This window comes from Felis catus, chromosome B3, assembly GCF_018350175.1.
Source record: "Felis catus isolate Fca126 chromosome B3, F.catus_Fca126_mat1.0, whole genome shotgun sequence".
NCBI classification, from domain to species: domain Eukaryota; kingdom Metazoa; phylum Chordata; class Mammalia; order Carnivora; family Felidae; genus Felis; species Felis catus.
This window is the reverse complement of record NC_058373.1, coordinates 148,239,201-148,251,618: the sequence shown is the minus strand read 5'-3', so window position 1 is coordinate 148,251,618 and position 12,418 is coordinate 148,239,201. Positions and strand designations below refer to the sequence as shown.

Genomic DNA, 12,418 nt, shown 5'->3' with positions numbered 1-12,418 from the left:
ATGTGCACAGCATGCTGTGGCAGCTATGCATGCAGCTTGTCGGACAGGGTGCCCTTGTGGTTTTAAGAATGCCCTGAGACCAGCAGGCTTGGTGTGATGAGTCCCCCAGTGAACCTTGGGACTGGCACACTGCTAACGTGTTAGGTAGCAAGTGTCTGTGCAGCCTCACCCTCTGGTGGGTGCTTCTGTGCTTATTCTGGGAGGCTGGGGGAGAAGAATGGTGCCTGTGAGTGCCCTCATTGTTGGAGAAGTCCTCCAACACACTCAGGAATCATCATGAATACATCTGTCTCCTGTTGCTTTGGCATTGTGTAAAATGCCATGTTTATGTTGCCTCGCTACACAGGCAGGGACCTGGCTATCACGCATCCTCCTGGATCACCCAGTGCTGGGTCAGCTGACCTCCAAAACTCCAGGATGTAAACTCAAGGGAATTCAGCCCCTCTGGGTTTTAATGCCCAATGTTACGGAGATTAGTCTTCCCTGGTGTGAGGGCTCACTTTTTCTGCCCCTTCTGCAGGCAGCCAGACTCCACCTTTCTGATGCAGCTTCTATTTAGGTGTGGAATTTGTTCTGCCAGTCTTTGGATCGTTCTCTGGTTCATGGACTTGGATGTGAATGTTATGTACTTGAACACATGGGACAGGGTGAGCACAGGGTCCTCTTACTCTGCTATTACTGATTTTTTAAGTGTCTTATTAGTTTGGATTTTTGAGACATGGGCAGACATACTCATATCACCCATGCACTTCAGGATTAGAAAGGAATGTTCCCACACTTGCTTCTAGTATTTTATGTTTTGAAACTCTTTTTAATGAGGTATAATTTGCATATAACAAGTAGACTCAATTTAAAGGGTATAATTTGATGAGACTTTATCTCATGGGTACAGCACCATGAAGTCACATGCTTTCTCTCTTGATCCCTTTGTGTCTAGCACTAATGTTGCTTTTGAAGTAAGGACTACATTTTTTTTTTTTTACGTTTTCAGATATTGCCCAGGTGTCTGAATGACTGCACTGGGGTACCTACCTCCTTTTTTGATAGACTGTATTCCCGTAAGTATTGTAGTCGGTCTACCTTTGGACTTTATCCTGTGTTATATCTTTCAGTCTGTTAACTTTTTTGCAGTACTTTAATGCTGAGGGATTCATAATTGGATTGCTTTTCACTAAATGGTACGAACTGCGGTTCCAATCATGAGAGAAAGCACGTGCTTCCTGTGTTAGGTACTCAAGGGCAAGGCAGATACCCTGGGCACTTAAGCTGAGAATGTCACTCTTTTTTCCAGCCCTCTTCCCTTCCCTAGGAGACAAGTATGTCCTTTTGGTCACACAGAAATGTAGGTGAAGTCAGCAGAGAAGGGTCCCTTCTCTTCTCTTCCCAAACTCCCTGTTGCTACCTTCTGCCTGTCCCTTTCCCTGACTCAATCCCCCAGGCCCACTGCTCCACTCCAGCCATGATCAGGGTGTCCTCCAGCTGCTGTCCTTCTGCTCTGGCCATCACTCAGTGAGGAAACTGCAGGATGATTATGTAGTCCATGGGTCTGATCAAGAAATCTCTGCTCCTCAGAGTCCTCCTACACGTGGTGCTGTCTGTGGAGACCTGGCATCCTGGGCGGGGGTCTGACCCTCACTTCTCTACCACAGTCACTGCTGGTCCCTCATCCTTCTCCACCATTAGAACTCAGCCATTTCCTAAGGACAGATACCTATCTGACCCCAAGGCACCATGGACTCAGGGAATATTTCCAAAATAAATAAGCATAAGCACCCCATCAATCTAGATATAGGAAGTTCCCATCACCCCAGAAAACTCCCTCCACCATTTCTGCCAGTTTGTTACCTGTGTGTACAGGAACCCCACTGTGTGCACCAATGGTGAGAGTAGATGGTCCTAGAAGCAGACACTGACACAGAGACATAACAATGAAAGGTGGATTAGGGGACAGTAGGAAGGACAAAGTGGAGGGGACAGGATGGGCATGGAAAGCATTCAGGTAGATCTGACACTTTCTTAAAATGTATATACAAACATGATAGTCTGTCACCATGCACAGTCCTCTTCAAATTTCAAAAGAGTCCTACAAGGCAAAGAGATTTTGGTTTATTTCCCTATGATCTTATGTTTTCCTACATGCATTCTGTCTTCTGTAGTTTATCTGTGGCCTCAGATGAACACTTTAGTGTGTGGCTGCATCTGTGAGATTACGTGTAATAGAAAATGATTGTCTTCAGATCTAGGTCTCTGAATGTACACATTTTCATAATTTTCTTTCATTGTGTGGCAGGGCCAGAATTGTAACAGAAAAATGAGGGACATTGTCTAATATTTTAAAACAGTGATTCCCACTCCCTGGGCTGAGTTGTTAACAGTCTTAGTTTAATGAACTCCCGTGACCATCTTTTTTGGAGGATCATTTGTGTGGAGATATCTTAATTAAAACTGTGAGAAGCATGAGGGGACACTTCCCATAGATTTTGCAGATGCTTTATGTATTTAATGTCTTCTTTTTCTAGTGTTCTTAGAAACCTATATTACCCCTGTTTTCACAGATAACACAGCTGAGGCTCTGTGTAGGTCCCACTGAGAACTGGTATTAGGGCTGAGACAGCAGGAACACAGGCAAAGCCTCAGGATATTGTGAGAGAAGTTTGAGGAGATGCAAAGCTGTAGTCAGGGTGATGACAGGGGTCCAGCAGGGGTGGCATCTGGCCAGCCCTGAATTGTAGGTTGACCCAGGCTGAAGGCCAATGCAGGCACTCTGCCGATTTAGATCCTGTCTCCACTTTTAGTCTCACTGAGGGATATGAACTTGGGCATACAGCATTTTCATAAGACCAAGTTAAATTCCCCAATCTCCAGGGCTTCCCCCCCCCACAAACCTTCAGGAAAATCCAGGGAGACAACAATCTTTTTAGATGATTACCTGCGTGCACTTTGGCAACACACTGACATATTGGATCCCACATAGCAGCTCCATGTGGACCTCACACTCTCTGCTCAGGCTGTGGCCAGGAATGACCTCCAACTGCATCTCACTGACCCCCAACACCCTCTCCTCTGCACCTGCTCAAACTCTTCTTACTGTGCTCAACTTCCCTTCTATTCCTGTATTATTCAAAGTTCCCCTGTTTTTGCACTGGATCCTTCACTGGTGTTTCCATCATGGTGATCACAAACTCTGCAACATTTAATGAATGTCCCTCTTTCACACAGGACACCTGATGCTCTAAAAGTTAGGGGTGCACCTCATTCTTTACAGAACCCAAAACATTGTGTCTCCAACATACGCATCAGTACTGCTGATACGTCTGCTTTTGTGTAAAAAATCCTCTTTCATTTGACAAGAGAAACATATAGCTCACTGTATTACAGGGACATGACACTGCCCATTGTGTGTATGTCCTGAGAAACTTGAGATATGCTACAGTGTCCTCAGGCAGTTTGTAGTTGGATTGCCAAGACTCACAGCCATCTCTACATCATTCCCACAAAGTCAATCATGAAGATGAATATACTTTACCAGCCACTCATCCAGTTCAGGTCATCTTAACAAATATAGTATGTGGAGGAGCTGGTGGAGGAGGGGGAGCTGGCCCATAGCCCATGAATGGTGGTGAAGGGTGGTCCACGGGGTTCAGCCTGCAAGGCGATCCTAGGAAGGACCAGTCCCTCTTGCATACAAAATAGCCTGTGGAAAATAAATGAGAGGTATGTTCATAGGACAGAACAGAGCGCCAACACCAGCAAAAAGCGGAAACCCAAAGAAGCAGTGCTCATATCCTACTAGCTTCCCCACCAACAGGTTCCAAGAGGGCGGTATCACCAAAATCTCTACCCATACTTTGGGCTCCACTTACAGCTTTGGGGTGGGGAATGGATGTGATTGGGATAAACTAGTGTCTCCACGTGTCTAGAAATGTAGAAACAGCAAGGGCCCTTTTTCTACAAGATTTATGGACTGAATACCAAATTTAAAAAGTAGCATATTCCAGATAGGAAGACATCTGTGTCCCGGATCCCCCTCCACCACAAGGGCTGTTTATTGTGTACATGAAGAACTACAGAATGAGCAGGAATGACAATATCAGTGTCCACACATGGAATCATAGCCCTCATGGCTCAAAGCTCTGCCTCTAAGCCCCTGCCTGTGCCCAATCTACTTCTGTCCTGACAAGGGGGTCTCCTCCTCTCTGGAAGTGCTATCCATGGGCACAGAGACATATGGGGATATGGGGATCCTGAGGACCTGCAGAAAACCTGGGAAAGTGTGCTCTTAGAGAAACAGGTAACCTATACATGATAGTTGGGTTCAGCTAATTTATTTTACTTCGGAGGTACTTCTCAGCTTAAGTGCAGTACACTTTGGAGGGTAATTGTGTCCTCTGGAAAAATGAGCTGAAGTTCTAAAAGACAAAATTAACACAAATGCACTTTGATGTCTGGTGTAAGTTTCCATGTTTTAGCTGTATCTGTGACACAGGACACGAGAGAACGTGCTCATGTGAACACAAGTGAAGGACACCGTGGGAACTTCCCACACAGGTAATTTTGGATTTTTTCTCTTCACAACTTAAGTTCCAGTGCATGTTTTCTATCACAAATATGCCACATCTTATATTTCAGATATTTGTGCCCAGGGCACACCTGAAGGGACTCTGGACAGCATGTTTACCAAAATGCTGATGGGTATGAAATTTACTTTGTCTAAGACCATTGTAAATGACACATACAAAAAGATAAGTTGGAGTGAAGGCAGTTCGCATTTTCAAGTTGTAAGGATACCCACAGATTTTTCTGAGCACATTAAAACCCTGAATAGAAGGAAACAGGAGAGGAAGAAACAGCAATGATTCCACATTGAGGAGATACACAAAGAATGAGGCAAGGTAGGAGACTTCCAAGTGGAGTGTGGTGTCATCTTCCTTGATTTATTCCAGGAACACATTGGAAAAGCCCTATGGTTCTCACCCTTAAGCACGCTAGCTTCTAAAGTTACCACAAAGAGATGCCATATGGAAAACAGGGAATCCTGTAGACTCGGGGGTAAAGTTTTTGCATTTGGGAAAAAAAAACCCAAAAACAAAAACAGCAGACATACAATACAACACGCAAACCAGAGACAATGGCAGGAGAGTGTCCTGTACAGAAAGATGTGGCTGTCTGTAAAGACTTAGAACTGAAAATGGCCACAACATTTACCTTGTGCTTCTCGGCAGTTTTGGCAGAGCCAGTGTCGATGTCACTGTTGGGTGTGACACCTGCTCCTGGACCTGCAAAAAGCCCTAGAAGGGATGGAGGTTTATTCTGATTTGAGTAGACTGTTTGGAGATCAAAAAGAAAAGCAAAAACCGCTCCCCTCATTCTTCCAACAACTTAAACTCTTTGCCCCAGTCAGATCCCAAACCACATGCACAGGGTGTCCCACATGCCTCAGGTGATCCCCAAGAAGAACTCGAAGAACCATCCCTTATAACTTGATGAAGACTCCTAAAAGCCCTGACTCAGATGTATTCATCACTCATCGAACAACTATGGATGGCTGTGGGCACAACTAGATGGACATATGTTACGTTGTGCCTCATGCCTCACAGATCCCAGCATGTGGACTGTGAACAGGGCATTTCTGCTGAAGTGCTATGTCTGCTTTTCTGCATACAGCCCCATTCCTTCTCCACAAGAGATGCCTGTAACAACACATGGTGGGGGAAATGATAAAGATGAGATCCTGAGAAACGAAGAATTTGGTAATGGCAGCAGACACATTCCCCCTTGCATCACAATGGTCTGTGGTACCACCTCTGCACCTTGGCCAAATACCTAACAGCAACAAAAATAAGGTAAGTATGTTTTACAAGTCAAGTCCTAGTGCTCAGATCATCTTACCAAGTGTTGTAGGTGGAGGGGTTTTGGGTGGCCCCAGGGCCACCAAGGTTCAGGAGGTGGATGTGCCTAATAGTCCATGGGGGTGGGGCATTTCTAGGGTAGGGCATGCAGAATTGTCCAGTTAACGGAGGAGGTCCCCAGGATCCAGACTGCCCTGCAGAACACAAGTGACAGCTACATCCATATTCCAGACAAAAGAACCAATACCAAAAGCAGCTATAACCCAGAGAAGAAGGTGTCAGGACCTGCCACCTTCTCTGCCACCAGGATCCAAGAGAGTAGCATCAGTATCTTAAAACTTTGTCCCTGCCACTGGATACCACCTACAGCTTGGGGTAGTAGATGCAAGAGGTTAACCTACTGCCACCACACATCACTGCCCATGTCTGTGGAAGTAAAATGGCAAGGGTCCTGTCCTAGAGGGTTAACAGAAGTAATTACAGACTAATGAAGTAGCATTCTCCAGTCAGCCATCCATGTCCAGGTTCACCCTGCATCCCTCCTCTATGGCGACTCCAGATGCTCTGCTTTTGGTATATTAAGAACACAAAAGAATGAGGGGGAATAAATGGCTCATACTTTGCTCATGGAATCACAGCCACTCCTGGCCAAAAATTCTGCAGCTGGACCCTCACTGTGCAGCCTCTGCTCCTCTCCCTGAGAAAGGAGTCTCCCCTCTTGGAGTGGAGGATGCCTGGAATCTTGCAGGGGAATGAGAGTCTTTTGTGAGGAACAAGTTACTTGTGGTCTGCCTGCGGCACCAGAGGAGAATACCCTTCTGTCACCACTTCAGACCACATGCTGTCCTTCGTGCTTGTGACTCTTTCCAGACCACACAATGATCACACACAGGAACAGGCTGCACAGCAGAAATTAGACTGCGGCACATCACAGTGTGCTCCTTACCTCTCCTTGGAAGGTTCTGCGTCTCTGGTCTTGCAGCCATTGGTTTCTGTCTCGTGTATCCCTCAGGTAGCCTCTTTGCTTCCATCCTGTCCAGTCTTGGATACAGAAAAATAATGGACTTCTATAAGAGTTGCAACACCACGTCGTCTACTAGACAACAAACAGTGCAGGTATCATCCCTGGAAACACCCATAAAAATGCAACTCAAATGACCACACCTGTATTTCAAGTAAGCGACATCCCTGCCCTGCTCCGCCATCTCCCTGTCCCAGATCTGAGTCTTGATCTGGGGGAGAAAAAAACACATCCACCTTCAGTCAGAAGGTCGTGCCAGACTGTGCACCAAAGAAATAGGAGGAAACAAGAAAACACTTACCTAGTTGTCCTGAGCATTCTTCTCATGAACTGCGATCTGAAAAAGCCAACAATGAAAAGCCCGTGGTTAGGGATTCCAAGGGCCACTAGACTCACCCGCATGAGGTGCTAAGGGTTCAGTATGTCAGGTAGAACTCAGGTTACCTGGTATCTAAAGGTGAGTTCTGCCTGCTGCAGCTGTTTCCGTGTTTGTTCAATTTGTCGCCTGTGAGTTACAATTGCTCTTGTCAGATAAAGCCCAATATCAGGTATGATTTTAAATAATCTGCCCACGTTCCCAACAACCTCATATTTGTCCCCTGATACAATTTATTCTTACACATGAAACACCTTTCACATGATTATCAATGTACAGTAGGATCAAATCTATCGTTACATCCTTTCCTTACTCATTATTCCATGCCCGTAGGGTTCAGAGTTCATAGAATTCCTTCCCATTTTCAATCTTTCCCTAACTCATCATGTGACAAGTATCTTTTAGCATAAAGCTCTATTCTTCTATAACTTATATCCTCACCATGTTTCCCAGGCTTGCAAATATTACTGCCATTAAATGGCACTACCATGTTTATGGGTATGATTCATTGTACGACACACTGCTTTCCTACAGATTATGACAATTGACACCACGTCTGAGAATGTTAGCATAGACAGGGTTTCCATACAGTCTGGCCTCTACTTGAGATCCGCAAATGTTTAGACACTTAATTGTTTTGGTCTTTCTAAAATTTAACTTTTTTGTTAATACTCCATGCGTATGTTGACTTTAAACATTGCAAAAAAATATTTTAAAAAATGAACAGAGGTTTCACGAGCTGCTGGTAATTAGTAGCTGAACTCACTTGTACTTGTTTATTTCTTCTGTAGCTATTTTCTTTTTTTTAATGTTTATTTTTGAGACAGAGAGTGAGCACACACATGAGTGGAGAAGGGACAGAGATAGACGTAACAGAATCCGAAACAGGCTCCAGGCTCTGACCTGTCAGCACAGAGCCTGATGCAGGGCTCGAACTCACAGACTGTAAACTTATGACCTGAGCTGAAGTTGGACACTTAAACAACTGAGCCACCCAGGCGCCCCTTCTGTAGCTATTTTCAAATTTTACCTGCAGCTGCCAGCTGATTCTTCTTTGCTGCCAGTTCACAGTGTCATTTTCAGCTTCCTAAGTTGGGAAAGATACATACACAGTCAAGGCCAAGGTCCAGAAGTTCCCCCCTTTTTACCTCCCAGCACTCTTGAAGGCCTATGCAAATATCCCTTCCCCCACCTCTTCCATAAATGCACAGACTGACAACACAATCCGAGAAATGAAGTGAACATCCCATTTAAGTTAAAGAAAATTCAACTTCTGTCTGCTGTAATGTCTCTGCTATTGGAACTGTCTTTCTAGTTCTGTTTCCTCTCCTTTATCATAAAGTCATCAAATAACATTGCACTTTCTGCCTTCCCAGAGTTGGTCTTTTGTTTGAGATGGTGAAGACTCATTTCATCAGTGAGTGAAAAACCATGTCTGACCAACTGTACCCATTAGGATGCAGCAAGGGATCATCACTAGTCTTACGCCTCCATGGGGAGCCCTGGTTTTCAGTCCAAAAGTTGTACCATGACACAGGCAATCACCTGAAAGACGACCTTCCAGAATATGGTTTCACTAACATTGCAGCTCACTCACAGACATCGCTAGAGTTCAGGACTGCAACCCCTGCCTCCACCTTCAAAAGGCCAATCTTATAACAACCTCATCTCCTGACGTACAACCTGATATGAACTGTCACACAGTCTGGGTTTACTTCCAGGAAACAGATTTCAGATGGAAAACTCTCAACTTCATGGAGCCAAATCTACTTTAACAAGACTGGTTCCATTGATAGTGAAGGCAGAAAATGGCAATGCTTGGCAAGGCTGGGTTGCTGTGTTGCCCTCAGACTATTTTCTTTGTGGTGTTGATTGAGAAGATTTCAACTTGACACTTGATGTACTCAAGAATCACATGCAAAATTGAAAATCTCTTAGAAAATGACACAAAAGCAGTAGACAGAGAAAGGCACATGCATTTCCTTCTGGTCTCTCATGTAGTCCTTCAGCAAATGCTTTCTGGAGTGGTTGTAATGCAATGGCTCTGTTGTAAGGGGAATATAGAGAGGTGGTCAGGGTGTTGTACCTACTCACAGAAAGAGCTTATGAATTAACAAAAACAAGATGCCAGTGAGAGCAAGCCCTAATCCCACCTGTGGGAAGGACTAACATAAAGGTGAGTCTCCAGGCAAGAGAAGGAAGATTTCACTTTCCAACATGAGTGAGGGACTCTAAAGTCTCCCATCTCATCCTGAGAACAAAAGGAAATACTGTACAAAGGAATAAGCATGTGACTGAATGCACCAAATATCTAACAACCCCATGAAGACATATAAGACCAAGATGGAGAAGAAGGAAGCCCAGGACAAAGCCAGCCTGGCAGTTGGACCCAAACTCCCTAGGACTCATCATTGATGTGTGTGGGGGGGCATACATTTGAACGGCAAAGAAGCTGAACAACTTTATGGACACAGACTTAGAAGTAAACAAGTGTAGTTCAGGGGCGTCCAGCAAAGATCAGTCCTAGTGAAGTTGCGGGCTTTGGTCAAGACTCAGAAGAGTTACACTTAAAAATCAGGGGACAGGAAACAACTTGACTTTCTTAGGGATTGAGCCTGCAGTGAACAATCTCACTGGCAGAATGGATGCAGGGACCCAGTACTTCTGGTACCCCTACCCACTTTCCAGAAAGCAACTTCCATTGTTTCTGCAGCAATTCAATTTTTTCCACACACATTTTTGACCCATGTCTGGTCCTGAACAAAAATGACCTAATTGCTGGGTGACAAAACAGTGTGATGCGATTGAAACCTATAAGACAGTGTAGGTGGATCCATAGTGGATCCAGGTAATAACGTTATTAATGATGGTACCTTCCCTCTTCCACCCCAAATACATGACACAATGTGTGACAAGCACTTAGGACAGAAAGGAAAATGAAGGTTACATTACAGAAAGCAAGGTAGGAAGGGAAGGCACAATTCTACTGAATGCATTGGGCAAAAATACTCTGGACCCAGTTCCAATACAAATATAATTATCTCTACTGGCTGCCACATTCTCCCATAAAATGCAGTCCTTGTGACAGTTCTCACATGAACATCTTACTTTTCTAAAATTTTTTAACGTTTATTCATTTTTTGATAAAGACAGATGCAAGTTGGGGAAGGGCAAAGGGAGATATAGAATCCAAAGCAAGTCCAGGCTCTGAACTGTCAGCACAGAGCCCAATGCGGGGCTCGAACTCATGGACCATGAGATCATGACCTGAGCTGAAGTCAGACCTTCGACCGACTGAGCCACCTAGGCGCCCCCATCTTACTTTTTTTGTAGGAACTTTTCTTTGTTCATAAAATTCTTCCAGGTTATGTGCTTTCTCCTTCAGCTGTTTGACTTTTGTTTCCTTTGTGGTTTTCACAGACCTCAATGCATTACACTTGTCTTCCAGGGCCTTTTTATTTTCTGGGGAAAAAAAGGTGTTTTCTTGATAAACGTGCACATGACCTGAGTCTTGATTTTGGTGAGACAGAAAAAGGGCAAGAACCATGAAGTCATGAAAGTATTATTTCCCTTACCAATGCCAAGTCATTGCCATCATATGGGGATTTCTCCCCAACAGAAAATATACCTTCTAGTTGATAGTTATTGGACCTCAAGTCTCTTAGCTCTACATCCTCGAATTCAACATTTGCATCTTGTGGTTAAGGCAGGTATGAGTAAAGACTTTCACGGAAAACTGATCACACAACAATTTGTACCTCACACAGCAAGATCGTGCATTGCAATGAGCAAACACCTTGAGGCATGAATATAACTAGAAGACAAAGATGGTGGAAAACAGTTCATGCCTAACAACTCATAAATGGCTTTCTTAGTGGTATATGTATGTATGTATGTATGTATGCTTACCCCCCCATTCACGTTGAAAACTTACTACTCAGCCTTCAGAGAGAAAGAGAATAAATCATATAATTTCACTCATAGGAAGACTTTAAGAGACAAAACAGCACCACTCCAGGGACTATCCAAAACGACGAAACAGAAGAATTCCCCTCAGAAAAATGTCCAGGAAATAACAACAGCTAATGAACTGATCAAAAATGATTTAAACAATATAACAGAAAGTGAATTTAGAAAAATAGTCATAAAATTAATCGCTGGGCTTGAAAACAGTATGAAGGACAGCAGAGAATCTCTTGCTACAGAGATCAAGGGACTAAGGAACAGCCAGGAGGAGATAAAAAGTGCTATCAATGAGCTGCAAAGTAAAATGGAGACAACTACAGTTCGGATTGAAGAGGCAGAGGAGAGAATAGGTGAACTAGAAGATAAAATTATGGAAAAAGAAGAATCTGAGAAAAAGGGAGATAACAAAAATCCAGGAGTATGAGGGGAAAATTAGAGAACTAAGTGATGCGCTAAAGAGAAATAATATACGCATAATTGGTATTCCAGAGGAGGAAGAGAGAGGGAAAGGTGCTGAAGGTGTACTTGAATAAATAATAGCTGAGACCTTCCTGGATCTGGGGAAGGAAAAAGGCATTGAAATCCAAGAGGCACAGAGAACTCCCTTCAGACGTAACTTGAATCGATCTTCTGCATGACATATAATAGTGAAACTGGCAAAATACAAGGACAAAGAGAAAATTCTGAAAGCAGCTAGGGATAAACAAGCTCTAACATATAAAGGGAGACCTATAAGACTCGTGACTGATCTCTCTACTGAAACTTGGCAGGCCAGAAAGGAATGGCAGGGAATCTTCCATGTGATGAACAGAAAAAATATGCAGCCGAGAATCCTTTATCCAGCAAGTCAGTCATTTAGAATAGAAGGATAGATAAAGGTCTTCCCAAACAAAAACTGAAGGAATTTGTCACCACTAAACCAGCCCTGCAAGAGATCCTAAGGGGGATCCTTTGAGAGAAAGTACCAGAAACATCGCTACAAGCATGAAACCTATGGACATCACCATGACTCTAAACCCATATCTTTCTATAATAACACTGAATGTAAATGGACTAAATGTGCCAACCAAAAGACATAGGGTATCAGAATGTATAAAAAAACAATACCCATCTATATGCTGTCTACAAGAGACTCATTTTAGACCTGAGGAAACCTTCAGATTGAGAGTGAGGGGATGGAGAACTATTTATCATGCTACTGGAAGT

At 43.8% G+C, this 12,418-nt stretch overlaps 1 protein-coding gene across 3 annotated transcripts; it reads right to left on the bottom strand.

Moving 5' to 3' along the window:
* Positions 1-378: 378 nt before the first annotated feature.
* Positions 379-7,596, bottom strand: LOC109497195 (transport and Golgi organization protein 1 homolog). 3 transcript variants are annotated; one of them, XR_006600062.1, is made up of 8 exons: positions 7,315-7,596; positions 7,172-7,207; positions 7,014-7,081; positions 6,796-6,890; positions 5,890-6,043; positions 5,206-5,288; positions 3,527-3,694; positions 379-2,083 (listed from the first exon to the last, which is right to left on the bottom strand). XR_006600062.1 is itself a non-coding variant. In XM_045060648.1 (6 exons), the coding sequence occupies exons 3-6, from the start codon at positions 7,052-7,054 to the stop codon at positions 5,246-5,248; spliced, it is 333 nt and encodes a 110-aa protein (XP_044916583.1). In that variant the 5' UTR covers positions 7,055-7,081; positions 7,172-7,207; positions 7,315-7,596; the 3' UTR covers positions 4,703-5,245. The 3 variants fall into 3 exon arrangements, 1 of the variants encoding a protein (XP_044916583.1); XR_006600063.1 differs by lacking the exon at positions 7,014-7,081 and having other exon boundaries at positions 6,796-6,945; XM_045060648.1 differs by lacking the exons at positions 379-2,083; positions 3,527-3,694 and having other exon boundaries at positions 4,703-5,288.
* Between the last annotated feature and the right edge of the window lie 4,822 nt (positions 7,597-12,418).